The sequence below is a fragment of the Astyanax mexicanus genome, chromosome 17 (assembly GCF_023375975.1).
Source record: "Astyanax mexicanus isolate ESR-SI-001 chromosome 17, AstMex3_surface, whole genome shotgun sequence".
NCBI lineage: Eukaryota > Metazoa > Chordata > Actinopteri > Characiformes > Acestrorhamphidae > Astyanax > Astyanax mexicanus.
Genome location: NC_064424.1, coordinates 7,320,343 through 7,348,141, shown reverse-complemented (window position 1 = coordinate 7,348,141; position 27,799 = coordinate 7,320,343). Strand labels below are relative to the sequence as shown.

Sequence of the window (27,799 nt, the reverse complement as noted above, 5' to 3'; positions counted from 1 at the left end):
TTTTAACATGCTTGCAAAATGCCATGGTCCACTGTACGTCAAACAGTGTTTAGACTGCGAATTTCTAGAAACCAAGGATGCCTGTCTGTAGATCTGAATTTGTCAGTGTTTTATGCTTTTGTTTTTATAAAATAAATCAAATGGCTCTAAAAGCTTGGTTATCATGAACGAAATTAATACTACTAAAAAAATCGTATTAGGTTAAACCAATAAGCCAGAAGAGAAAAGTGTGTTACTGTAATGTTATTTACCCATGGTATCAACACATGACATGAGGATAAACGCTCAACACCCTTAAGAGTGGCTTTTTATTTCTTTTATACAGTAAAGCAGCAATGAGAGAAAATAAGTAAACCTTTAATTATTCATTCTTTATGTGTAATAAACTTTAAACAATTTTCCACTGTGTAATATAGCTAGTTCATTTACAGTATGTCATTGTTGCCCAGCAACAAAAGACCACTAAAGACTTATTATTAAAATTTCATTAAAAAGTTTTCATTTTCATTTAAATCATAAATTTTCATTTAAAGTTTTGTGTCCAATGGTCTCCAATGGTGGCTCACAAGAAATGAACCAATAGAAATGCTTCAAAATCTATATATATATATATATATATATATATATATATATATATATATTTTTTTTTTTTGTAAGTTAATGCACCTAGAAAACGGTAGTAAAAATATTAGAAATAGAAAACCTATAAAAGATGGGTATGATATATAATTATTACTTATTATATAATTCAATATTCACTATTATTGTTTTTTTTTTTTTTTTACACATACCTGAATGAATGAATGAATGAACCACATTGACATCTATAGTACAATGACATTTACTGGCTCTGTGTAACTGCTCTACATCTGTCTTTTTTTATATTCCATGCTGTTCTTCCGTGTCCTACGCTCTTAAAAATAAATGTGCCAGATGGAACCAGAAAGGATCTGAGAAGCCCTGCTTTTTAAAGAGCCTTCCTTCACTTCTTAAAGAACCTTTCAGCGGTTCTTCAAAGAACATTTCTTGTAAATTTTAACTTGAAGTATATTTAGTAATAAGTAAACTAGGTAACAAAAAATATTTCAGTAAATTAGTTGAAAATGTGAAACTCATATATTATATAGATGTATTAAACAGTGTGCCAGGTTCTGCTGGAAAATGAAATCTGCATCTTCATAAAAGTTGTCAGCAGAGGGAAGCATTAGGTGCTTAAGTAAGATTTTGTGGGAAAACAAAACTGCACTGATTTTAGACTTAATAATAAAACACAGTGGATCAACACCAGCAGATGACATGACTCTCCAAACCATCACTGATCATCAGTAAATTTTACATTTCATTTGAAAAATCAAGGGAGCAGAGTCTGGAGGAAGAGTGGAGAGACAGAGTCCAAACTGCTTGAGATCTAGTGTGAAGTTTCCACCAATCAGTGATTTCATTTTTTAGCAGGACTTGGTTTTCACACTGCCCACACTGCCAAAAGTACCAATTGGTCTTCTATAATATATTAATTTGCACTGACATTGAAAGTTAAAATTGGTTCAAATCTCAAACATCTTAATATTAAAATTAGTGTTTTCCTTTAGAAAGTTTGTTTTAGAGAGTTTGTTTCACATTGAGAAGTTTAAATCTCTAAAATACAATGTTTTTTTATTAAATCATGACTCCCACCGCCAGCCACTTCAAATACTCACTACAGACAGAAAGAAGCTCTCGGTCAGGCTGAGCTTACAGCTTATAGCTCCTGAAATGCAGTGTTCAGGCATTAATGTATGCTCTCCTGTTGATCAGAGCAGCAGTGCGCCTCTCCAGCAGCACCATCATGGGGAGATCTTCATTGAGCAACAGGTGACATCACACCCCACTGCTGGGGTGACAGACAGAGCAGCAGGAGTTTGTTTTCCATCAACACCGCCGAAATGAAAAACAAGCTAATTGACTACAGTCTCGAATGACAGTCGCTGGCTTTCAAATCGCACACACACACATATACACACACACATATACACACACAACACAGTCTCATGGAGCCTCTTCCCCTCACGCTGAAGCTGACAGCCGGAGCAGCTCCAATCTCGTCCCCTTCACATGTTTCAATTTAATCAGAGCGCTGTCTAATTTTCACCATATCCTCAATAACAGCCTATAGATCACACAAATAAAACACATGTACCGTACATTCTCATAATCCACAGGAAGCGCTGGAGTTCTTCCACAGGGGCCGGACGGCGCTGTACGGCCACCGTTAAGCAACGGCCAGAGGCACTACAGCCCCATTAACTTAACACTGCAAGTAGAGCAAAGAGGCCCTTACAAATAGACACATGAGTGGAGGCAAATTATGCCAAAACTCAGCAGCGGCAGCAGCAGCGGCAGCAGCAGCAGCAGGCTAAGCACTTCTCTGTCCAGGTGCCACTTTGTCCGACTCAATTTTACACTGTAATAGAGGTGGCTGGGTCTCTCTCTCTCTGTCTGGCTCACTCTCGCTCTCTACCTTTGAGCAGAGCTTCTCTCCGCCAGTCCATTTTCTCCTGCCTCTCCTAACTTCTCAGTGTGGAACACTTAATTCCAGCTAACACCAATCAGATGGACAGTGCACTTCCTCTCCCAGCCTGCGCTCTATCAGCTCTGTCTCTCTTTCTTTCCAAAATAGTTTTTTTCCCCTTCTTCTCTCCAGCGAAAGTGTTTTTACCAGTTGAGTGAACTCCCAATATCTGTCTCGGATTGAAAAAAAAAATATTATCAGCAGCAGAGCCGTAGTGAAATCTGTCACTATTACTTCTTGCAGCCTTGCTTGATTCTGACTTGTTGGCTGGCTTGGCCTTGTGACCCTTGGTGAACTTCTCACAGATTTTTATTTAATTTTTTTTTTAAAGTGCACTGTTTCTTTTTGTAGTTTCAATATAAGGAAAAGTTTACAACTCGTCTGAAGCAGCCTCAGCTTTCCGTTCTTCGCTGTTTTTTTGTTAATGTGTGCCATGCACTTGCACTACACTTTATCTTATACTGCTCTTAATTTACATTATTATGCTGCTATAGCTAAACTTGCACTCTGGACTTCGTGTTGCTGCAACCTGCCTTCTCTCCCTATCATTTTTTTTTTGTGTATTTTGTGTAACAGCTCTTGGGTGTAAACTGGATCGTGAGATCACAATTTCGTTCCACCTCATGTACCACCACATGTGATGCGAATGACAAAGTCTCCTTGAATCCTTAAAGTTCAACACTGTTGTTCTAGTAAAATTGCCCTTTCTTTCCCCAAACAGTGACACCCTCTAACTAACTGAGCATATTATAATACTCATTTAGTATGCTTATTATTTTCACTGTGGTTGTAATCTACAGTACCTGTTAAGAAAAAAAGGACACAACTTCTCTTAATATTTTTCTTTATCTCTTTATGTAATTTATTTTCTACATTGTAGTTTAATAATAAACATTAAAACAGTCAAGGGACACATATGGAATTAAATAGTAAATTAAAAAAACTAAGATTTGGAACAGCGTGAAGGAAAAGCAGCAACAGGGTGTGTAAAAAAAAACTGTTAAACTGAATAAAGAGCAGCAAAATAATAATAAAAATGACTGTACTGTACACAAGAGTATTCTCCTAATTTAGCTATAGGCCAATTGCACAACACATTCAGCTGATAGTCAGCTGTATATCCCCCAATCACAGGTGATGCCACAAAACAAGGAGAGTGAAGCAAACGTGCTCGGAAGAAAACGCAGCAACTTCGTTACGATACATCAGCTCACAGATGCTTTGTGCTGATTGACATCACCCTTTTTGGAGTGATGAGGGGAAAGAGCGCCATCTACCCACCCAGAGAGAGCAACACCAAATGTGCTCTCTAGGGGCTCCGGCAGTTGATGGCAAGCTGCATGACCAGGATTCGAACCAGCGATATTCCAATCATAGTGGCAGCGCTTTAGACCTCTCTAAAGACCGCTCGGTGCCTGAATTATAGTTTTTAAGAATCAACCACTTCTGATGCATCTTGTCTGTGTGTAAGAATATGAATATAAATACTGCGTATTTTTTAAATATCTTTAAATATCGTGATATAATATTTTTTTTTACCAAATTGCCCAGCTCTGTTTGACTGTTTATACTGTCAGAATTATATTATATGTACCAAAACAAGAAGTATATGGTGATTATGAATTTTACACACACATCTAGACCTAATCTTCCAGCTCCACATCATCTGTTCTCTGTTTCTGAAGGTGGTGAGCTGGTGTGTTCATTTGTGTATCCCTCCCCCTGTGCTGAAGGTGAATGAATGAATGTAGGTTATTGTGCCGCTAGCTAATTACATACAGGATATGTTTAGATACAGGGTGAAAGGGCAGTCTGTCTGCTGCACATACAGACACACTCAATTGCCCACACACACACACACACACGTCTATAAACATACACAAACACGTATTACTTCATGATATGCCTCAACTCAGATCAGGATCGAGTCATAACAGCGTGCAACTTGAGCCTTGACATCTCTGTAAATGCGTTTGGTTGCTTTAATGGAGGAGATGAAAGTGGAAAGATGATTTAATTGGCCTAAATACTGTTAAAGCAACCTAATCTGTATCATAGAGTTCATTAGAACAGAGAGGAATTTCATGTTTTTCTGTACTTAAAAAAGAACAGGATACCTATTGACTACTGACATAATCTTATAATTAAAGTCATTGGGCAGTTGCTGAATTCCACACATAAATATTTAAAATATGTGAGTAAATGATGCTAATTCAAAACCACGGCCTTTAGATTTTAACAAGGAAAGGTATTGTGAGAGTTGGGCCATATAAAATCTGTTTAATGTTTTTTCTTAATTCCTTTTATACTTTTATTTTTATACCTGCAAGCTTTAATTACTTGATTGTTTGTGTCACTGAATTTATAAGGCCTAGGAAACACATAAGGGGATGACTTAAAGTAGAAAACTTATTATTGGAACTGAGTTATTACTGGAAAAAATGTCCCAGCTTTTAGAATATATAGAAACAACATAATATAAACACACTTTTTATATGATATATATGCTTGAGACCCTCCAGGGCTGCTTCAAAGTAACAGAATGAGATGTTTTCTGTAATGCTTAGATGGACTTACAGGCTGGGTAACATTTTTATATAAACCTTTTCTATCAATACTACAACACTACTACAGAACAGATATAAAGATCATGAACTATATTATGTAAGAGGTCTTTTTTTAAGTTTTTTTTATTGGTGTATTATTTTATCTAATAGGTATTTTTAAGCGTGATCTTCTTGTGACAGTAATCTTCATGTAACTCTGGCAAAAGAATTTCCTTTAGGATAAATAGTTATATCTTATTTATTCGTTTGTTTAAGTAAATAAACAGTCATTTTGTATTGCTGAAGAGTTGTTGTTTTGTAAAAGTACTGTGACATTTATTCTTACAGCTCATTTATTGTCTATTTGGAAATTTCGCCTGCTTTTGTTAGTGTAACTGTCTCTACTGTCCAGAGAAAGGCTTTCTAATAGATTTGATTGCTTTCCAGAGAACACAGTTCTCCACTTTTCCACAGCTCAATGCTTGGTGGCTCTATGCCCCTCTAGCCCATGGCTGGAATTAGACATGGCAGCAGTAGTTTCATGTTTATCTGTTCAAGGTAGTCCTATTCTGTTGCCAGTAACTGAATGCTTTTAATAGAAGGAGTATCCACAATATACAATGAATTGTATGGGTATACAGTGTATTTGACTGAAGTGTTGTACAGTTCTGTTGAGCCTGTTTAAAAAGGTGAAACTCATATTATATAGATGTATTACACACACAGAGTGTCTCGGAAAATTAGATTATTATTTAGGGCCAATTGGTACTTTTGGCATCCTGCTGGAAAATGAAATCTGCATTTCCATTAAAGTTGTCAGCAGAGGGAAGCATGAAGTGCTGTAAGAAACAAACACGGCACTGACTTTAGACTTGATAAAACACAGTGGATCAACACCAGCAGATGACATGTCTCTCCAAACCATCACTGATCATCAGTAAATTTTACATTTCATTTGTAAATCAAGGGAGCAAAGTCTGGAGGAAGAGTGGAGAGACACACAGTCCAAACTGCTCGAGATCTAGTGTGAAGTTTCCACCAATCAGTGATGGTTTAGAGAGATATCTTCCTTCTGCTCACAATTTTTATGAAGATGCAGATTTCATTTTCCAGCAGGACTTGCCAAAAGTAAGACCAATTGGTCTTATATAATAATCTCATTTTCTGAGACACTCTGTGTGTAAAACATCTATATAATATGAGTTTCACATTTTTAATGCACCTATATTATGATTACCAATAGATTTCAGCAACTGCCAATTAACTATTGATTTTCTATATCTATTATATTTGTGTTTGTCACTTACTTTTCTGGTCTTTTTTATGAAAAAGTGAAATAGTGAAACGCCTACATTACTTGTTTCAATTGTAGATTGTAGATTACTGCAAAAAATGGTGGAGTGTTCCTTTAACCTTCATCAGTTTTAAATTAGGCTGAGAAATGGGGGATTTTACAAAGCAAACAAAGCTGCACTGGTTGATATGGCTTTGGTTATCCCCTGCCCTGTCCAGACCTTTGTGTCCTCTAGGTCACAGTCCAGAATCCAGCCCTGTAACCCTGCTGCATTCCAGCCAGCTTCCCCCCACCCACCTTCTCTCCCCCTCTCTCTTTCTCTCGCTTTCTTTCTTTCTTTTATCTCCTTGCTTGTGAGAGTTTGCATTTTTAGACTTTTTTGTCTCTCTGTCTCTCTCCCTCTCCACTTTTTTCGCCATGAATTCTTCATGCACGTTGGGCCGAGCGGCAGACGAGAATACACCAGACAAGCAGACAGTCCTGAAGCAACCCCGGCTAATGTTCTAGTGCGAAGTGTGTCTATCATTCAGCTCCATCTCTAAACCGGCCCATCCCGCTGGGTCTAAAGCCACAATCATCTCCAATCAATGGCTCCCTTTTCATTGATAAATGAAGAGCAGGAAGTAGCAAGGCAGGAGAGAGAGAGAGAAACAGTAAGAGAGAGAGAGTGAGAGATGTGGAGACAGACAGCTGGAAGGGGGGAGCGAGAGCAAACGGGGGGGAAAGAAGAGAGTTAGACATAGAGAGAGAGAGCGCCAGAAGGAAGCCTTGTCAGTATTTATTTGCACAGAAGCAGCAATTCAGCCGCACTGTCTGAGATTTAAGAACACGACTGCTCCCGTCTTGCTTCTCTTTCTGTCTCTGTGTATCTCTCTCTCTTTCATTTTATTCCTCTCCCTCTCTCTCTCTCTCATTTTCTCTCTCTTTCTCACTGATTGATCCACATTTATGAACATGAGGATGGGGCTCCTCATAGATTTTTAAATTAGCAGCAGCTTTGCCCCAAAGATGCATTATTGATTGATGGAATAGAAGCTGCGCTTGAAACACTCCCGCTTTCCCCAGAGTTTTCTAGAGTCTGGTAATTGAAAAAGTGTGCGTGTGTCTGTGTGTGTGTGTGTGTATGAGAGAAAGATAGAGAGAGTCACAGACAGTGAGAAATGCAGGAAAGAGAGAGAGAGAGAAAGAGAGAGAGAGCGCACTCTTGAGTACTCTGAGTTTAGAGTCTTTATAGAGCAGGGCCTGCAGCAGCTGAGTGTAGTTTATATTGATGTATATTTGAAGTGTAGCTCAGATTACTCAGTCTAACTGCTCCTGACCTCACACAGCTCTGGATTATGGGCTCCCTGCTCGGCGCAGCCATTCTATTGATCCTATAAGGATGTATGATGAACTTGTTTGGAATGTATAACTGTCCTCTATCGATTGTCTTTCTGATGCAAACTTAAACATACATTAAATACAGCATCTACACTTTAATAGTTTAATCGTTTAGTGCAACACCGAAGTGAAATAATGGAAAAATCATTGATTTCTCATTAAGATATTTATATGATTTAGATTTAGGTTAGGTTTATTGCCAAAGCATTGTAGCAACAGTTGTTTAGTGCTTGCTGAGCTGTTGCTAGGTGGTTGCTATGCAGTTGCTATGGCATCCTAGAAGGGTGTGATGGTGTCTTAGGGGGTTGTCAGGTGTTTGAAATGGTACCTGCTGTGTAAATACAATAGTTGGATGTTGCTGGTGTAATATAATATATTAATTTATTAAAAAAAAAGTCATAATGTGGGAAAAAAATCTGTTGCTTTGTGCTTTTGTATGTATTTTTTTAAGTAATTGCATATTTCTCTTAATTGTTTTCATGTCTTTAATATTAATCTACAATGTAGAAAATAAATTAGATAAAGAAAAAGAAATATGTACACACTCTCACGTCCACTCTTGCAGTCACTTTGTACAAAAGTAACCATTAAAACATATTTTACCTGCTATTGAACCATATTCTACTAACCTAGTCATTAAAAAAATACATTCATGGTATCAAAAGTAATTTCATACTATTTCTGTCAGTGTATTCAATGTAGGGCTGCACGATATATCGTTTTAGCATCATCATTGCAATGTGCGCACGCACAGTACTCACATTGCAGGACGTGTGATGTCATTAAAAAAAAAATTAATCAAACACGTCATGTTGCAATGTTTTGATTCTAATTGACGCAAGAAGTAGATACACAGAGCTGTCTCTGTGTCTGTGTGAGTTACAGGCTGCTGCTGCCTGAGAAGTTTTGCAGTGCAGATATTTCCAGTTACAGCTGAATTCACGCTTTTAATCACAGAAAAAACACTTTTATAAACCGTTTAATAAGCCATTTAAATGCATGATTACAGGGTTGATTATTGTTGTTTTGCTGTTTTCCTCGGGTTTTGAGTGTGCAGTGCTGATTCAGCTCTCGTCGGCCTGGACATGAGACAGCTGGTGATGTCATGGGCCCTGCATTGTTTAATATCGTGCTATATATCTGTGAAAAAAGCACATTTGCAATGTAATTTTTTTCCAATACTGTGCATTGCTAATACAATTATCTCTCTCTTTCTCTATAGGATCAGACATGGCCATCTTCTGTCTGTTATGTGGGAAGCGCTTTCAGACGCAGACGGCCCTGCAGCAGCACATGGAGGTCCATGCAGGCGTGCGCAGCTACATCTGCAGCGAGTGCAACCGCACCTTCCCCAGCCACACGGCACTCAAGCGCCACCTCCGCTCCCACACAGGTCTGTACCGAACCCCCCTCCAGCCCTCCACAGCACCAATAGTCCAGATGTTCCGCCGGCTATGCCAAAATAAAATAAATAAACAAACACGCACGCACCCTAGTTTATGGAGCGGCCCAAATAGTCGAGCCGCTTTGATGTTTTGACTCGTAAACAGACAGAATTTGTAATCCCTCCATTTCTAAGGCAGCGCAGGGAATTCCAGGGTTTGAAGCTCCAGCTCTTGAAGCTCTGATGGCTTCGAGATATATATTCCTGTGTGTATTAAAGGCTCGGGTGTTAGGGATGTCCCTGTTTTTTTTTTTTGCCCTTTAAAATCGAGTATCTGCCGATACCTGATGCAACATTGATTCTTTTCGTAATACAGCTACACAGTGCACTCTTCAACTGTTATGCAGTATTCATGCACCCATGCCCTTGTTGCATCACACTGTATAGGAGATGCAGCACACAGAGTATATTATGAACCTCCTGCTGATGAAAATGATGCCCCAGTCTTGCACATGAGACAGAGAAATTACTCATGCTACTAAATTAGTAAGCAGTAGCTGAGGAGTCATGTGTTTTTTTTTTTTGTTAACCTATGTTAAAGATGACAGTAGGCATCTAGCTGCAACCAGTACTGAGTTAATAATAAGTACTAGAGCCTGTTGAGTGTAGAGATTTCACAATACACAAAAAAAAGTCATGGTTTGGTTCAAACAAAAATCATGGTTCGGTGTGAGTTTGGTGCAAAAAGAAAAAAAGAAATGTGTCTTAAACTGGTGACTGTCTTTTGCAATAGAGCTTTTGAGAAAAATATCTTTGGATAATTACTTAATTAAGTATTTTAGGACTATTTATAGTGTTAATGGATTTAAATATTAAGTTTTGAAAAGGAAGCTGTGTTAAAGTTACATTCTTCAGCTGTTTTTCTGCTAATGCAGTCTGATTCCTTCATATATTGTGTCATTTTGTGGGACAAAGTAAACCCAATATTAATCAAATCCTTAATTTAAAGCCTTAGTGTTTTATATTATATATATATACTCCTAACAGTACAGTAAGTTACAAACCTATATAAAAGTCATGCAAAAAAACAATCTAATAAAATAATAAAAATACTATGATATACTGTAAATCGTCAGAATCAGAAAAATACTGTGATATACATTTCTAATCATACCACCCAGCACTACTTAGTCATAAAATGTATTTTCCTTTTAATAGAAAATATCCATTTAAAATGCTGCATACATCAAGACTAGGCTTAATCCTTGTCTGGGAAACTGCCCCCATGTTTTTATGGACTAAAATAGGACAGAAATGAGCCAAATGTTACTAATTTGAACTAATCATCAATTGACACTAGTTGACATTATTAATGATTGCAACATTTTTAACTAATTGTTATTATCATCAACATTGCTTTACTGTCATAAACACTGCTATTTGTGACATTTATTGTAAAGTGTTAGCACTGCACTGTGATGTAATGAGCAGTTGGTCAATGTACTTTTACGCAGTTTAAGCACTGAAAATATCCACAATATGCTTAGAAATGTTTATTGTGCATCACCAATACAATAAATTAAAGTCATGTTGCACATTTTTAGCTGAAATACTTGTTTATTTTCAGTTGTTTAACAGTGAGTGATAAAGAATTAAAGGAATCGCTACCACAGTTATACCCACAGATTAACTTAGCTTTTTCATGCATATTAGCATACAAATCTAAATTTTACTTGCTAAAAACTTTACAGTGGATCTATTGCTGGATCTATTCCTGTTGGATATTTTGTTCCACCTTACGTTTATCAGTCTTTATCCACTGTTTGAAAACATTGTCTAAAGTAAGCTGCCTGCATTTTTCCTACAACTGCAGGCAGCGAACCATAGCAGTTCAGTACAGAAACATATACTATTACACCCTTGTAGAGCTGTTTTCATTTACTACTAAAATACTCCATGCTGCAGACAGGTTACACCACTTTCTAACATCTAAAAATGCCCCTCACCTTGTAGATAGTAAGTCTTTGACAATAATTACACGATATATGTCCAAATGTTTGTGAGCACCCCGTCCCAATGAATGCATTCAGCTACTTTAGGTTGCATCCACTGCCGACACAGTTGTGCAAATCCATACACTCAGACAGCTTGTCTAGTCCCTTTAGAGAAGTGTTGCTAAATAAAAAGGACTTTCTGGAGCAGATAAACATGAACATGCCAAAGCTTACCAACAATAAGCTGTGGAGAAGTAGAACTGAGGTCTCTGGAATGATGGAGCTTCATCCAATACTTTTGGGATGAGTTGGTTGGGTAGATATGGTTACGTATGGGTCTGGAGCCTAAATGCCGTTAAATCCTCACGGCAGTGCTTAGATAGTAAGGATAGAAAGCCTGCTTAGAGAGTAAAAAGACAGTTACTCCAACAAAAGCAGAATAAACTCTCACTTTCTCTCATTCAATACTCTAAATTTCAGTCTAAATACTTTGTCCAAACATAATATAAATTGGGTGACAGCATTAATAAATCATCAGAAGTAGATAAGGCAAAATAAACTAGTGCAAAAATTTGAATATCTTTGAAAAGTTACTTTATTTCTGTTCAAAATGTGACACTCATGTATTATATAGATGTATTACACAGAGTAATCCATTATAAGTGTTTCTTTCTTTTATTGTTGATGCCAATGAAAACCAAAAAATCAGTGTCTCAGAAAAATTGAATATTATATAAGACCAATTGGTTCTGTTGGCAGTGTGGGCAGTGTGCCAAGTCCTGCTGGAAAATGAAATCCACATCTCCATAAAAGTTGTCAGCAGAGGGAAGCATGAAGTGCTGTAAGATTTTGCAAGAAAACAAAACTGCACTGACTTTAGACTTGATAATAAAACACAGTGGATCAACACCAGCAGATGACATGTCTCTCCAAACCATCACTGATTGTAGAAACTTCACACTAGACCTCAAGCAGTTTGGACTGTGTGTCTCTCCACTCTTCCTCCAGACTCTGATTTTCCTTGATTTCCAAATCAAATTTTAAAATGCCTATATAGGAAAAATGTACAGGCACATAGTATTTGTTACAGTTGTTATAACCTTCAATACAATGTAAAGTTTGCACTGATACAGTAGTCCAAGACTAGAAGCGTTCAGGGAGTGTGTAGGGCTGTGGATGTGGAGGCTCTGCACTGTAGTGTTGGCTCTTTGATCGCTCGTGCCATTCAGCAGCAGTGCCGGCCCTTTGGAGAACAGCAGTGCTGAATTGACAGGTCATTTAGCGGAGGGCGCTGCACTGTGATGGTTTGTGACAGTGCCGTTATTCGGCTGTCCCGGGCCGGCCCAGCGCGTGTGCGAGCAGATGAGGTGACTCAGGGAACAGCCTCTATTACGCGCCGAGAATATGAGACGATGGAAATGAATCCCATTTTCTCTCGAAAAGGCTTCTCTCTCCCCCCCCAACCCCATCCACACTCCGTCTCTGACCTTAAATAACAGGCTGGTGTGTCAAAGCCGCTCCGGGCTGCTGCGCCCGGGATAAATATTTGAAGCGAAAGTGGTGAGATGAGCAGAGCCGGGGCCTGTTTACGGGCCGAGGGATGGCCCTTATTGGGTGGAGATACTGTACACACTCGTTGGCGCCGGACGCCACATCAGAGGCGACGTGCCGCCGCTCCCGCCTGCACACATAAATGTCAGCGGCTCTCCCTGCTGCCGAGACGAGAGAGAGAGGGGGAGAAAGATGCAGCGTCGCGCTTCTTTGAACCCAATTCTCTGTAGGCGTGTATTAAATTACAATGAGCATCACAAGCACCCGTTTAATGTGATGTGGGGGCTTTTGTCAAGGGATTTAAAAAGAAAAACTGCAATTGGCCCAGGCAAAAGCACCAAAAATAAGTCTGTTTTTTTTTCCTTTTTTGTTTGATAGAGAGAGAGAAAACCAATGCTCACATTTAGTTCTCCTTTGATCTTCTTAATCTCATTCATATTTTCTCATGCTGTAGAAAGGATCACTGGTGTAAAAACACACTTGATGTTCTGCTGCAGATAGAGCAGACACCCATGCAGCTCCGGCTTCACCCCTTTTAACCCCTACTTGAAAATTGCATTAATATTCTGTGTGGAATAATTAACTTCTCAGTGTTGTGCTTTATTTTTTCCAACCGTTGGATAAATTTAGAAACTGACTGATATATATTCCTATAGCTCTCGGCGTGCCAACGTAGAGACCCACACATCTGAATATCAGCAATAAACTTGCTACTTTAGGGTGACTAAAGTGATTACCCTGGCTGATGAATACTTTCCCTACAGGTTTTGCAGAGAATGCAGAGAGCAAAACACAAAACAGTCAGCCTTGCCCACAAATCTACAAATCTACTCTTGTATTGCTGCTCTTAACGGCAATCCAAACTTTTTTTCCCCATCATTTCACCACTTTTCTTTGAAGTGAATGAGAGCAATTTATATTAATTGCTTTTAAATGAATTAGCTGAAGTTTTTTTCTCATCCCTTGTAAAACAAACATATTTCCAAAATGCTTGTCATTTGACACCAGCATTATATATATATTAAACTCTAGCATTATGTGTCTATAGCATCAAATCAGAGCACATCATTTGTTGCTTTAAGTGGAATGAACAGATTTTGTCCCTATATTCTGTGAAGCCATCATTTTATTTAAATTTTAATCATTTTTACTGACTGATGGACTTATAGTATATAGATAGATTTAGTCTTTTTCTCTCTTTTATCTCCTGCAATCCTCCCTTTACAAAGCCCCTTTAAAAACTGCCCACATACAGTAGCAGAGAGCTGTGGATTAGTATGTTAGGGGTTAACAATCATGGCCGCTCGCTCGCTCCCTCCCTCCCCTCGCTGCCGGCTGGGCCTCGTTAATATTCCGTTGTTGTTCGGCGCTTGTGTTTTATTCGGGGGCCCATTTTCCATCTGCGGCGGGTGTTTTGTGTTCGCAGCTGTGTTTGATAGCGCAGGCCAGCCGAGGCCCTGGCAGTGATGGATCCCTGATTTACGCCGCTTTAGTGCATAATGAACTGGGCCCTCAGCCGCGGCCCCAGCACCCACGCGCCCCGGCCAGGTACAGCAGCGCCACGGACCCCCCTCCGGGGGCACTGGGACGCAGGTGGCAGCCCCCGAGCTTTCCGAACAAACCCCCCCACCCCCCCCCACCCCCTTCACTAACACATATACACACACACACACACAAACATACAAACACACACACACAACCAGATTCTCACTCTGTCTGTGCCTGATGGCTTTCTGCGTTACAGGCAGGGAGGGGAGAAGCACAGAAGCTCAGCAACAGACGCAGCGTCTTGATCTATCACCTTGTATCTTTACTGCCTCCGAGCGCAACGCATTCCTAACAAAACCCGATCCGTGCCAAGCCCCTCGAACCACTGTGAAATTTGATAAGCAGATTGGCCCGTGTCTGTGGCAAGCGGATGCTGTATTTACACAGAGCCCTGTAACCCTAAAAATAACGCCCCATATTAGATATATGAATTTGTGCCCTGTAGTGTCGAGTGCGAGCTGTCACCAATTATTCTGCCAAATAAAGATTAAACATGCTCGCGCTGAGTGTGGGAGCAAGTCACCGAATTTAACTCCGGGGCATTTTACAGCGAGGAACTTTCAGTTTTTTTTCTCTTCCGTGGGCTCAGCGCAGATGTCTTTGATTGAAGCACGGGCTTAGTCGCAATTAAAGGCAGGTGAAATTTGGCGGGATTACTATTCCGGTCGCGTGCCGGAGCCTAGATACAGGGGCGTGATGGATTGCACAGCGCGCGGTGGCTAGAGACGCTGGGAAGAGCAGAATGTCTTACAGCATGAGCCGCAGATAACTTCATGCAGACAAATAAAGACTGTCACTTTTATTGATTTTTTTTTTCCTCCACCACCCTCCTTTGTTTTTTCCTATTCTTGATTCTTCCTCCTGTTATTCTTTCTGTTCCCATTAGGCTCTGGCTCTTCTCCGAACGGAAAGCGGTGACATTTGAGCCCAAATAGCCGAGTGTAAAACGTGCAGAGCGTTCAGGTTGTGTCTCCCACCGAACCTGCCTGAGGAAATTGACATTGTCTCGTAACGGGGGGTGGCGAGTGGCTGAGCATGACAGTACATAACGAGAAATGCAATTTATTCCTTGGCACGGTGCCGCTCGGACAGCCAGATAATGAAACACGTAGGTCATTCACGATGACTTAAACCTTCAGCGCCGTAGTGAAATGCATTAATCGAGAACATTACACGCCTGGCAGCGTCGCGCATCTGTACAGGGCGAGAATGATATATGAGCAGGCTGCTAGTCAGACACAGGAAAGCAATTAGCAAAGGGCAAGAAAGAGCATCCCTGCATATCATAATATCCCCTATTATTGACATCTGAATATCTATTACATGTGTGCCCAGGCTCCCAGAAAGCCACGATGAAACTCGGTCTGTAAGAAGAGGATCATAATATGCAAATGAGATGCTATTTTAACATGCTTGCAAAATGCCATGGTCCACTGTACGTCAAACAGTGTTTAGACTGCGAATTTCTAGAAACCAAGGATGCCTGTCTGTAGATCTGAATTTGTCAGTGTTTTATGCTTTTGTTTTTATAAAATAAATCAAATGGCTCTAAAAGCTTGGTTATCATGAACGAAATTAATACTACTAAAAAAATCGTATTAGGTTAAACCAATAAGCCAGAAGAGAAAAGTGTGTTACTGTAATGTTATTTACCCATGGTATCAACACATGACATGAGGATAAACGCTCAACACCCTTAAGAGTGGCTTTTTATTTCTTTTATACAGTAAAGCAGCAATGAGAGAAAATAAGTAAACCTTTAATTATTCATTCTTTATGTGTAATAAACTTTAAACAATTTTCCACTGTGTAATATAGCTAGTTCATTTACAGTATGTCATTGTTGCCCAGCAACAAAAGACCACTAAAGACTTATTATTAAAATTTCATGATAGTGTTTACTTGGTAAATTTTCACCACTCTTCTAGGATCAGGTCGGGCTTAAGACAATATTTTGTGATGTAGGCTTCTGTTTTTTTATGCTATATTTGTTTTATATAAAGCTGTGGCGTGATCACAATATAGCAAAGGAACAAATACAACTGTTAAAAAAAAAAGTTACACAAGTTAGAATGTTAAATTCACACAGTCTTTGCTTCTTCAGTGTTGCAATGTTAAAAAATAACATCTTTCTGAACAGATTTTGCTCATTCAAACAGCCCAAATCTGTTTTTAAAAAGCTCAGTTTTAACGCTCTTAACAAATGTCAGGTTTAAATCGAGTCATTCTGGGTCATAGTGACAGTTTATGGAGCTGGTTGATTTGGCTCGGGCCAATCTAGGTTCTAGGTGTATTAATAAAGAATTCAGATGTGAACTAGGGGTGGGCGATATGGTCATAAAATAATATCACGATATTTCATGGTATTATCACGATAATGATACTTTTGTTGATATGACAAAAAATAAAAAATACACTACTGCAACAAAACAAAACTTACATTTTATTATTGTATACGATATGATATTGCACACCTCTAAGATATAAAAAAAAAGAATTTTAGCAGATGTGTAACAGAAGTCAAGAATTCATAAATGTCATGATACTACTAATAATAATGCCCTCCATATATCTCCATATATTCAGGATTAAAGTAAATAAGTGATACTGAACAGATACAATATATCTCCAGTAGATATTTAATAGGAAATGAGAACAGTATGAATTTTTCTTTTGCCTAAAACAGCCAAAAAAGTAGTACCCTGATGTGATAATTAGGGGTGGGTGATATGGCACTATTTTTAGGTTATAATATCGTTCACATTATTCAAAAATGTTGGTGATATTATCACATATGATACGATATGGCACACCTCTAATGTGGACATTAGCTAAACATGGATGCAGTGTATAAATCATGCATTTTGCAACAGGTTTGAAAGCATCTCATCCAATCACATTTTGGAAATGTAATTGGCAGAACAATAAACAATCACACACTGGAAACTACAATATCCAACACAGCGCAACTAAAAACTCTCAGTGGAATCCATTTCCTTCCATTTGCTTAATTTTCTGCTACTGGATTTATTTTTATTCTTCCTGGCCTCTTTGTTACACCTGTTGTTGGTTCAACCGGGGAACTATTGGCCTTGCAAATTACTCTGAATGTTTCACACATACTGGTTCACACATACCGAGTGAAATGTAATTGATTTTGCCAGTGGGAAGTGCTGCTGTAGCACTCTTACTTAGAATTTGACACTATTACTGGAATGCGTGTATTACGATTTTTTTCCCAGGGTGCTAATAATACAGAGCAGAGCATAGGGATAATGTGTTTGAAGTCATAATACATTTCACAAATAGTGGATATTATAGCGGTGGTGGTTTAAATTGGGTTCTTAACCCTTATGAAATAAGCAACCTGTCCTCATCACTATAACACTGAAAATTAAAGTACTGAGAAACGAGAAAAGCAAAGTATACATAATAATAAAAAAATACCCATGCGTGAGATTCAAAGGTTTAAAATTCAAAAATGTTTGCTATATGTATATATATATGTTATGCTAAGAGTAACAGGTTGCAATTGCAGATTTACCAAATTAAGATGCTTTGCTTTACTTTACCTTTATTTTTTGTGTGTCAGCATGATTATTTCAAACACGTACTGCTCCCTGAATGTTTTAAAATATCCTTTCCTGTGTTGGTTTTTCAGGTGACCACCCATTTGAGTGTGAATTCTGTGGAAGCTGCTTCCGGGACGAGAGCACACTGAAGGGTCACAAGCGCATCCACACCGGAGAGAAGCCCTACGAATGTAACGGCTGCGGCAAGAAGTTCAGCCTCAAACACCAGCTGGAGACCCACTACCGAGTGCACACAGGTACGTCCATCCTCTATTAGATGGTAGAAATCACAGAGCATCTGATCATATGCTAGTATCAATCACACTATGCTCCCCACAATAACAATGATATCACAATATCACCGTTATTGTGCGATACTCTATATATCGATATAAGACAATTCTCTATGACCTGGGTCAGCAATTAAGATATTTTCCAAGCCATTACGTGGGCCACAAAAAAAAAAATCTGTTTTGGAAAATGAAGTGTAATGGAATGGAGTGCTTCAGACTAGTAGCTCTCCAGCCCAGAGGGTTGTTGAACCCAATTACAGAACAGTTGATCCCAAGGCAGAAAAAATATATAAATAAACACACTGCTCCTCACACAGGATCGAACCTGTGTCATCAGGGTCACGGTCCAATACACTATTGCTGCCCCAACTAGTGAATTGGGACGCAGCCGGTGAAACCCGCCCTAATAAGGAGATAGGGAGCACAAGAACGAGTGGAAAAACAGAAACGGGCGGAAACTAAAGTCATGCAGAGCGCGACAGAGAGACGGGGGAGAATTTATTTCTTTATTTTATTTTATTCTTTATTTTTTGGGGGTATCGGTTATTATAGTTTAAACAACCTCATGGGCCACATGTTTCATGCTTGCGTATGTGTTACTGAAGAGGATGAAATACTCCTAAATAACTTAATACCAGGAATTATGGATTTATTCGTTTAGAGCGCCTACGTTTCCATAAAAATACTGATATTTGATACTTTTTACAATACTTTTTAATATGATTACAATACGATTAAAGCAATATGATATATTGCAACATCAATATACTGTCCCACCCCTATTCTCTCTATCAGCCAGTAATGTGTCTCTACCCAAGCTATGTGCTAGATCTGTTGCTATTAGATCAGAAACAGGGCTGGATAATACATTGTTTCAATTAATCGTTCCTACAATATTAGCCTTTAAGATACTGATTTCCCAAGAGGCCTTAATATACAAATACCTGAGCGCTGTAACCTGACCAATCACGGACATCCCTGAGGAGTATTCAGCGAAGGTTTTGTAGAATGAACGCATCCATGTACTTAAACAATCTGGTCAATGCAATTCATGCAGGCTCTTCACACCACATCAAGCAGATATACAGTACTGTGCAAAAGTTTTAGGCACCTGTGGGAATTTCAGTAAAGAAAAAGCTTCTTATCTGTGCAATAAGTGTTTATTAGCTCAGTAAAACACCAGCAGTACAATAAATACAAACAGCAATTTTACAAAAAGCAGAGCTATACAGCTTTAACATCTGAGTTGTTTCTAGTTCTCATCATATCAACACCTGGTTTGATAAATTTGTAAAATTAAATTGGTCAATTTGGTAAATCAGGTGAGCTGCTGATGGAACTGAACATATACACATGCTGGCTGAGGAGCATCCAGGAGAAATCTGGAATCTCTACACTTTGTTCTTCAGCTCAGATCACAGGATATAACATACTTAGTTAAAAATGAGAATTCCATGGTACATTTAACTGCATGTATGTTTATTTACATCTGTTTAAATATTATGTGGTGCTTTATTTTGCTGAGATAAATGGATTAGTGTAATTTGGTGCTTTGGTGCCTAAACATTTGCACAGTACTGTATATCAAACATCGAGTTCTGACATTGCGATTGCGATTTGGTAAAAGATCACGTTGAACCTTGTCCAGATCATTCAGCCTTAATTAAAATGCGCTTTCACCGAGGGAGGAGAAGGAACTTGTCAGTGGCGTTTAATGTCTTTGCGGTTCTTGTGCAGCATTCATGTCTCTTTTATGTCTCGACTCGAGTGTGTTTTCTTCAAACTGAAACATGACTGAGCTGTTGCATCACTTTCTTCTTAAAGAAGCCTTGTGGTGCTGTTAAGTAGAAGTCTGATTGATTCCAAGGTCTTAGTCTTTATAGAAGGCCTTCACCAAAGGGCAGGGCATTTCCAGTGCTGTCAGCACTCCCCCGTGACAGGAGGGGTTTAGGGCAGTAGCAGAGAGACCAGTGTACGTCCAGGCTGGGCCTTCTCCTTCCCTCCGCTGCTCACTAAAGGCTGCCGTTAAGCCACACTATCAAGGCAGCCTGTCAAATAATTGGCTTTTTTTGTCCGGCCAGGGCCGAGCGCACCCGAGATAACAAGAGCAGTGACAAGCTCGCAGTCAAAGGCCAGCGCACACAAAAGAGAGCCGCTTGATGAAGCATTGACATTGGCAGCCCTGCGCCGTCAATGGCCGATCGATAGCCGGGCTCCATTTGCAATTCATTATTGCCTGGTTATCTGAGGCCACCCTGTTTACAGTGTGGTTAAAAGTACACTGGCCACACATGCGCGTGCCGCAGCCTCCTAAAGCTTTAATGACCACCTCATTAGGCCCGTTTGCATAGACGGCCGCAGACGGATGTGACATTGCTCCCACCGCCTAGGTCAAGGTTGGTCCAGCGCGTTGTCAGTGCAGGGAAAGACGTGAACAAACAAATGCTGTGTTCAGAGTCCCGCCGCGATGACCCTACGCAAGCTGTGGATTTGCTCGTCACCTTGTTCCGCATCCTCCGGTGACATTCTTAAAGGTCAACATTTAGATGACTTATGTGCTGCTGTCTGAATAAATGGAAGAGAGATTCTGTAACTGTCTTGAAGTATTGCTCTCTTAAAACCTCCTTTATTTTACACTATTTTGCACTTTACTACTACTGTGCCTAGAAAGGTTTTAGCTTGTACCAGAAATTCATCTTTTACCTTACCATGCCCTACACTTATCCTGACTTAGAAATATTGGACTTCATTCATCACCGTTCTTAGGAGAAATTTCCCATTTTTTCCATAAAGCATCTTCCAAATGAATACATTTGACTGTACAGTAAATATAGCTCTGGAAGTAATGAAGAGACCACTTCAGTTTCTTAATCAGTTTCTCTGATTTTGCTATTTATTGGTATATTTTTGAACATTTTAAACATTGTTGTTTTATTCTATAAACTACGGACAACATTTCTCCCAAATTCCAAATAAAAAATATTGTCAATTAAAGCATTTATTTGCAGAAAATGAAAAATGGCTGAAATAACAAAAAAGATGCAGAACTTTGACCTCAAATAATGCAAAGAAAACAAGTTCATATTCATAAGGTTTTAAGAGTTCAGAAATCAATATTTAGTGGACTTTTTTATATAGATATTCTGACATCATTACTTTAATACAAAGAGTGCAAATAATTGGTTTTACATTATTGAAGTGAGAATTTAATTGTGGTAAAAATGCTGATCCTACATAGGGCTGGGAATAAAAATTCGATACCAAAAAGGCACCGATTGAAATGTCTTTGTACTACAGAGTACTAAAAATAAAATGATGCCTGTTTTCAATACTTTGCATAAAAGGTGCCTAAAATCACCAAACGCTCTCTCTCTCTCTGATTATAATTAATTTTTAACTAAAACGCTAATATAATTGAATATAATTTTGTCAATGTAATGCTGATGTTTTTTTTAAATAACTCATTAAAAAAAAAAAAAACCTTTTTAAAAAAACTTAAAATGTATGAAGCAATATGCATAGAAAAAAGTAGTTTAATCACAAGCAATAATATTTGTTCTCAATAAATCGTCCCAAACATGCTTATCTAGAAAGATAGGGTCTCTCACTGTGAGTATGAGATTACTCATGTCAGCTGTTAAATAAATACCGGTATCGAGAATATATTGATAATTAAAACGACACCCAGCACTAATCCTACCTATCTCAAAATAGATAAAGAAAAAACTACCCAGGTGTTTAAGTTGGACAGACCTTTGACGGAGGACCCTTGTGCCAGCTGAGTGTTGCTGGTTCCTGACCCTGTTTTTTTATTTATTTATATATTTATTATTATTCCCTGCAGGTGAGAAGCCGTTTGAGTGCAAGCTGTGCCACCAGCGCTCCAGGGACTACTCGGCCATGATCAAGCACCTGCGCACCCACAACGGCGCCTCACCCTACCAGTGCACCATCTGCCTGGAGTACTGCCCCAGCCTGTCGGCCATGCAGAAGCACATGAAGGGCCACAAGCCCGAGGACATCCCGCCGGACTGGAGGATAGAGAAGACGTACCTGTACCTGTGCTACGTCTGAGAGCGGGCAGGGCGACATGGCGGCGAGAGAAGCGTGGATGCTAGACAGAATGCAGGAGGAAGTGGTAGAAGAAGTTGCAGGGGGGAGGAAGAAGAGGAAAAGAAGAAGCAGGAGGAGGAGGCACAGTTTTGGGGCAGAGAGGCTGGGCAAGGCAAATCGAGAAGGGATGGGAAGTAGAGAGAGAGAGAGGATTTAAGGACACAAACAGAAGGCAAAACAAAAAACACAAACAAAATCTTACCCCTTCAGGATGGCGTCGTTGTGAATCACGTGTGGTGGTGTCGCGTTCTGTTGTGTTGTCGTGAAACAGCGTTTCGTTGCTCGCTGTGTCTCAAACAGGAGGTCGTCTCTACTCCCTGAGGTCACGTGATCCCCCTTTACACAGCTGAAGTGGGACACTAAAGCCTACTACTACACCTACTGCCAAGCACTTACATCTGAATTCCAGTACAGTAGGTCTAGCTCGTCACGTGTGTTGGTCTGTTGGTACTGCTTTGCTTTGGAAGAAGCAAGACGAGAAGCTTTGCTTTTCGCAAAGAGCTTTTTTTTGTATTATTATAATAATTAACCAACGTACCAATAGAGTAGAGCCTTCCTGCGTGATTCACCTCCATTAAGTGTTTATTGGTTTAACCAGCATACAAATCAGCAAAGCTCTCAATTCATAAACAATGCTACATTCATAAATGTCATTTTTAACGTCACTTTCGCTGCATAATCTCTGCATAGCCTTCCATATCCAATCCATAGCCCTCCTTAAGCTTCATCGCACTGCATCGCACGCACCGCAGACTCTCGTACTACGCACCACGACGACAGTTTCTGTTTGATATTTCGTATCTGACATTATTGAGTAGCCACATCTCATGTTTCATTGCTCTGTTTTCTGTTTTATTTTTTTCCCCTCAGTTCTCTCTCTTTCAGCGCACACTGTACTTTTTTTTTTCTTTTTCTTTTTAAATATTAACTGGATGTTCTTCGGTTTTCTTTTTATATTGCTCTCAGTGTTCTCATTTCTTTCCTTTTTTATTGACCGGTTCCAAACTACACTTAACCCACAGTAATCAGCAGTTAAGATCAGCCACAAGACTTGTCTGTTGGCAGTGCATTAAGAACATCCACCCACTAGAAATCTAATCTAATCAACGACGGTTTATGCTGTTCTGATATAGAGACCAAAATACAGACTAAAAAGCTGCTTTCGCCAGTGGCTTGGACACTAAAGGGCACTGTGACGTTCAGGACTGGTCCCTACATATCTGAATGAATAATTGGTGAAAAAGAAAAATAATAATAATAAGAAGAATTATTATTTCACACTTTGAGGGTATGTGAGGTTAGGCCTGGCCTGTCCACGAAAGAATAGATCAACCCTTCTATTGTTTTTGTCGCTCCTTCGCTACGTCTGCGTTTCCTTTTACCTTGATTTATCTCAGCACATTGTACTTGAATTACCTCGTATTTTTGTGACCTCATGGGCTTGTGTTTTAATTTTTTTCCTTTCCTTTTTTTCTCGTTTTCTGTATATTTGATTGTGAGCGCACGTGTCTGCTATGTCGTGCAGAGGAGATGTGAAAAACGTGTAAAAAAAAAAATGTGTACTCAGAAATTAAGTGCCACGGTGGAGAGATTATTATTGCATTATTATTTTTTTGTTGTCGTTGTTGTTACCAAACTTGGTATTTTGTTTATTCATGTTTTTTTTTTTTTTTATTAACCCTGCTTGTTGAAGAGCTTGTGGGTTTGGTCATTTTTTTGTAAGCTACCTCTTATGTTCTGTTCCTTGTTTGTATGTTTTACTTTCATTGGCAAAAAGCACATTTTTGTGTGTGTGTAAGAGTGTGTGCGCCCGTGTGCATTTTTTTGTTTAAAAAGTTTTGCATTTTTGCAACTTTTCATCTCATGCTTCGTCTGGTGAGATCTGTAAGTGACGTGTACAAAAGGGTAAGATATGTGAACGATGTGAGAAAAAAAAAAAAAAACACGTGTTTTATTTTCTCTTTCTTTTACCCCCCCGCAGACCTTTTCCTTAAGAGCAGAGAAGAGAATTTGAAGCCTTAAGTTTCGGGTAAGAGTTGATCTGGGGAGGTGTGTACGGGGTTGACTGAGTGTAGTACTTTAAAGTAAAAAAAAAAAGCATTAAACTTGAAAATATGTGAATAGAATTGTAGTTTTGTAATGTGAAAAAAGATGGTTCGCTAGGCGTGAACCACTGAGAACAGGTCATATGCAGCTGTGCATTGTGCGTTGGACAATTGGGACTGCAAGTGGTAATCGGAGATGAAAGGAAAGAAGGAGAGGAGGAGAAGAAAAAAAAAGAGAAAAATCCTATCGGTCAACGTTTCTTTATATGCGTGTAGTCCTGAGCAAGAGCCAACAGAGGCCATTTGATATATAAAATTGTGATATTTTTGTATTGAGTGTCAGTCCCTTTTCCATTCGTCGAGGCTTCAGCAGGGCAAATATATTTGTAGTTTTGTTCGTTCGTTTTTTTACATGTTTTTATTTTTCTGGTTTGAATTGTTTGCCTTGCTCCTCTTTGGTAATGTTGGACATAAAGTGTGTGAACATGTTGTGGTAAGTGTTGATTTCTGGATGTCAATACATTGTAGGTGAAGGACTAAATCAGCCACAAACTCCTTTTTTTTTTGTTTCGTGAATATGACAAAAAAGAAAAAAGAGAAAGAGATTTAATGTGATGCCAATGATCAAATATACATTGCACACACGATTTTCAAACAATCATGTTGCCAACATTTTTGTTTCTTTACTTGAAGTGACTAAAATAAGGGATGGGCGGACACCAGGGCGGGGGGTGGGGAGTAACTGTATTGTGTCTTGTTGTTGTTCTATCCTGGAAAACACTGTGAGTTTGGGGGGCTTCGGGGTTTTTTTTTTGGGCCCCCCTGTGAGATTTAAAACACACAAGCATACGTAGCTCAGTGTAAGAGATGGAGTGAGTCTTGCTTTTCTATGCGTGGCGAACGGCGGACGATCCTGAGGAGATACCGGAGTGGAGGGGAGTTTGTAACGTGGGGGCGGAAGGGGGAAAAAAATGAGATATTAAGCCACATACCTGTGTCACTGTTCTATATATACTTTTTTTTAAACTTTGATTTACTTTACTTTACTTTACTTTATGTGAGTGTGTGTGTGAGAAAGTGTGCATATAAGTGTGAATGTGAAAGTGAATGTTTGTGTGTTTGAGAGAGAGAGAGAGAAAGCGTGCAAGAGAGAGAGTATATTAGTGTGGAAATGCACTAATCAAACAGTGATGTTCTATGCCACTTTTCTCTCGATATGATTAAAAGATCTTGGCGTTGATATAGTTCTTCCCTCAATGTTCTTCTTCTGATGTTTCTGTAATATTTGTGCCTAAATGAAATTGTTCAAACAAATTGTCCATCTATATCTGCTTAGTTTCTGTACTTTCAAAAAAAGAAAATTATATTTGGTGTCTCTAGGGCTCCAGGGATGCCATAATGATCATAATGATTCTGAGGAACCTCCCATACAAGAGGAGGCCCCATAAAAAAAAAAAAAAGTTATTTTTTTTATTTTTTATCATCTACAAAATTTCAGCTGCATTTCAAAGCTTTTGTACACAATCTGAAAGCCAACTGAAGCTGGATGAGACAAAAACATTCCTTGGTATAGAATATTGTGCATTTATCTTCACTAAATGTTGAAGGATTTTTTTTTTATTTTATAAATTTTCTTGTTTCTTCAGTCGTTTAAATGTCGGCAACAGGTTTGCCGAGTAGAGCTGAATATAAGAAGTGTTTTTGTTAGTTTTTTTATTATGTAAGACTGAGATTACTGCCCCAGCTTGACATATATGCCTGTTGTTTGGTTAGAGTACTTATACTGTAAATGAGAAATCATCCTGGCATCCCTGGAGTTGGCTCACTGTGTTCAAGTGTGGTGTTCTTGAAAGAGTAGCCATTTCATGCCGTGTTGCCATGCATGTGCCATCGAGGTCTAGACTAAACTGTTTGAGTAAAAAGCACCAAGACATTGTCGTGTTTTTTGTTTTTCCTTTCCTTTTCTTTTCTGTTTTTATTTTTTTATTATTAGCACTGAGGACCAATTGCCCTGTCGGACCAAGCATAACAAAGCTTATTTTTATTATTGTAACAATGCTTTTCTCTCTCTTTCTTTTTTTCTCCTGCACTCTCTTGCTCTCTCTCTTTATCTTCCTTTCTTTCTCTCTTTCTGTCGCTCTTACTCCCTACCTGACGCCCCCCCCAACCCCCCCCTTTTTACTTGTACACCCACTTTTATTATTATTTTTTTTTTGCTTATCTTTTTTATCCTTGTTGTTGTGACAGCACAAGTGCCAGTCCAGTTGCTCTGTACTAAAAAAAAATTATAGTGTTTTTATAATTATTTGAATTGTTATAGTTACGTCTACCTCAGCACCTAATCTTAGCCTAATCTTAGAAGGTGCCCATTTATTATTTTTTTTCTGTTGGTTGTCAATTGTAAAAAAGAAAAAGTTAAAAAAAAAAAAAAAAAGAAGATTAATTTGCATTAAGCTTTGCAAAGGTCCTTTGTCTTTTCCAGCAACATGCTATTTTTGTAGCACTACTTTCTGGCAACTGTGCTACAGATATCGGCATCAGTTTCTGATGTAGTTTTTCTTTCTGTGTAGAATCAGACACATCTCTTTGTAACATTTCAGTGTTCTCTGATGGAGTGTGGAAAAAAAAATAAAGAAATTAAAGAGATTTAATGCTGCAGGTTTTCTTCTCAATGTTGTTACTAAGTCAATTGTGTGCCTTTAATAGTGAGAGACTTTTTACATCCTACTAACAGTAGATTGTTTTGTAGTGATTTTTTTGTTTTGTATTTTTATTTATGAGTCTCATCAAATAAAAATGTTCAGTTGTATTCCTAAAATCTGCAGTTAGAAAAGAAAAATAAAAGTGGACTTAAGTTTGTCTGGCTTTTTCTATGTCTTCTACCTGCTTATTGAGTTCAGTAGGGCCCAATATCAGTCAGCTTTTACAATTGTAAATGTAGCAAAACATTGTTTAAACAGGCGTAACTGGGACAGTATTCTACAATTACGAGTATTCTGATTCACTTCAGAATTACATTAATAAGCAATAAAAAGTGTTGATTTTATATTAGTAATCGAATAACCCTATAAAATTTTATTACAATTTTAAATGAACAGAATCATACTACACAGAGCCATATGTATAAAGATATTTTAAAGTCTTTAAAACATATATACAGTTTCTCTGATTTTGCTATTTATAGGTATGTGTGAGTAAAATAAAAATATTTTAATTTAGAGTTTTTGGGGACAGAAAATGAGAAATGGCTAAAATAACAAAAGAGTTGCAGAGATTTCACGTTTTAAAAGTTCAGAAATCAATATTTGGTGGAATAACCCTGGTTTTTAATCACAGTTTTTAATTCTCCTCCACCAGTCTTGCACACTGCTTTTGGATAAATTTAAGCCACTCCTGGTGCAAAAATTCAAGCAGGTCAGTTTGGTTTGATGGCTGTTCCTCCTGATTACATTCCAGAGGTTTTCAATTTGGTAAAATCAAAGAAACTCATCATTTTTAAGTGGTCTCATTTTTTTCCAGAGCTGTATATAT

General features: G+C 38.6%; 1 protein-coding gene across 4 annotated transcripts in view; it reads left to right on the top strand.

The window, feature by feature from the left end:
- The window catches only part of zbtb16a (zinc finger and BTB domain containing 16a), a 193,323-nt gene extending 166,409 nt beyond the window's left edge, over positions 1-26,914 (top strand). For 3 of the 4 annotated variants that reach the window (XM_007250066.4, XM_022676025.2, XM_022676024.2), the window contains exons 7-8: positions 17,907-18,074; positions 21,955-26,914. In XM_007250066.4, coding sequence (XP_007250128.3) covers positions 17,907-18,074; positions 21,955-22,184 — 398 coding nt within the window. In that variant the 3' untranslated portion in view covers positions 22,185-26,914. Of the gene's footprint in view, positions 1-8,990; positions 9,162-17,906; positions 18,075-21,954 lie in introns of all 4 variants that reach the window. The other variant, XM_049466533.1, reaches the window with a different exon arrangement.
- The last annotated feature ends 885 nt before the right edge of the window (positions 26,915-27,799 follow it).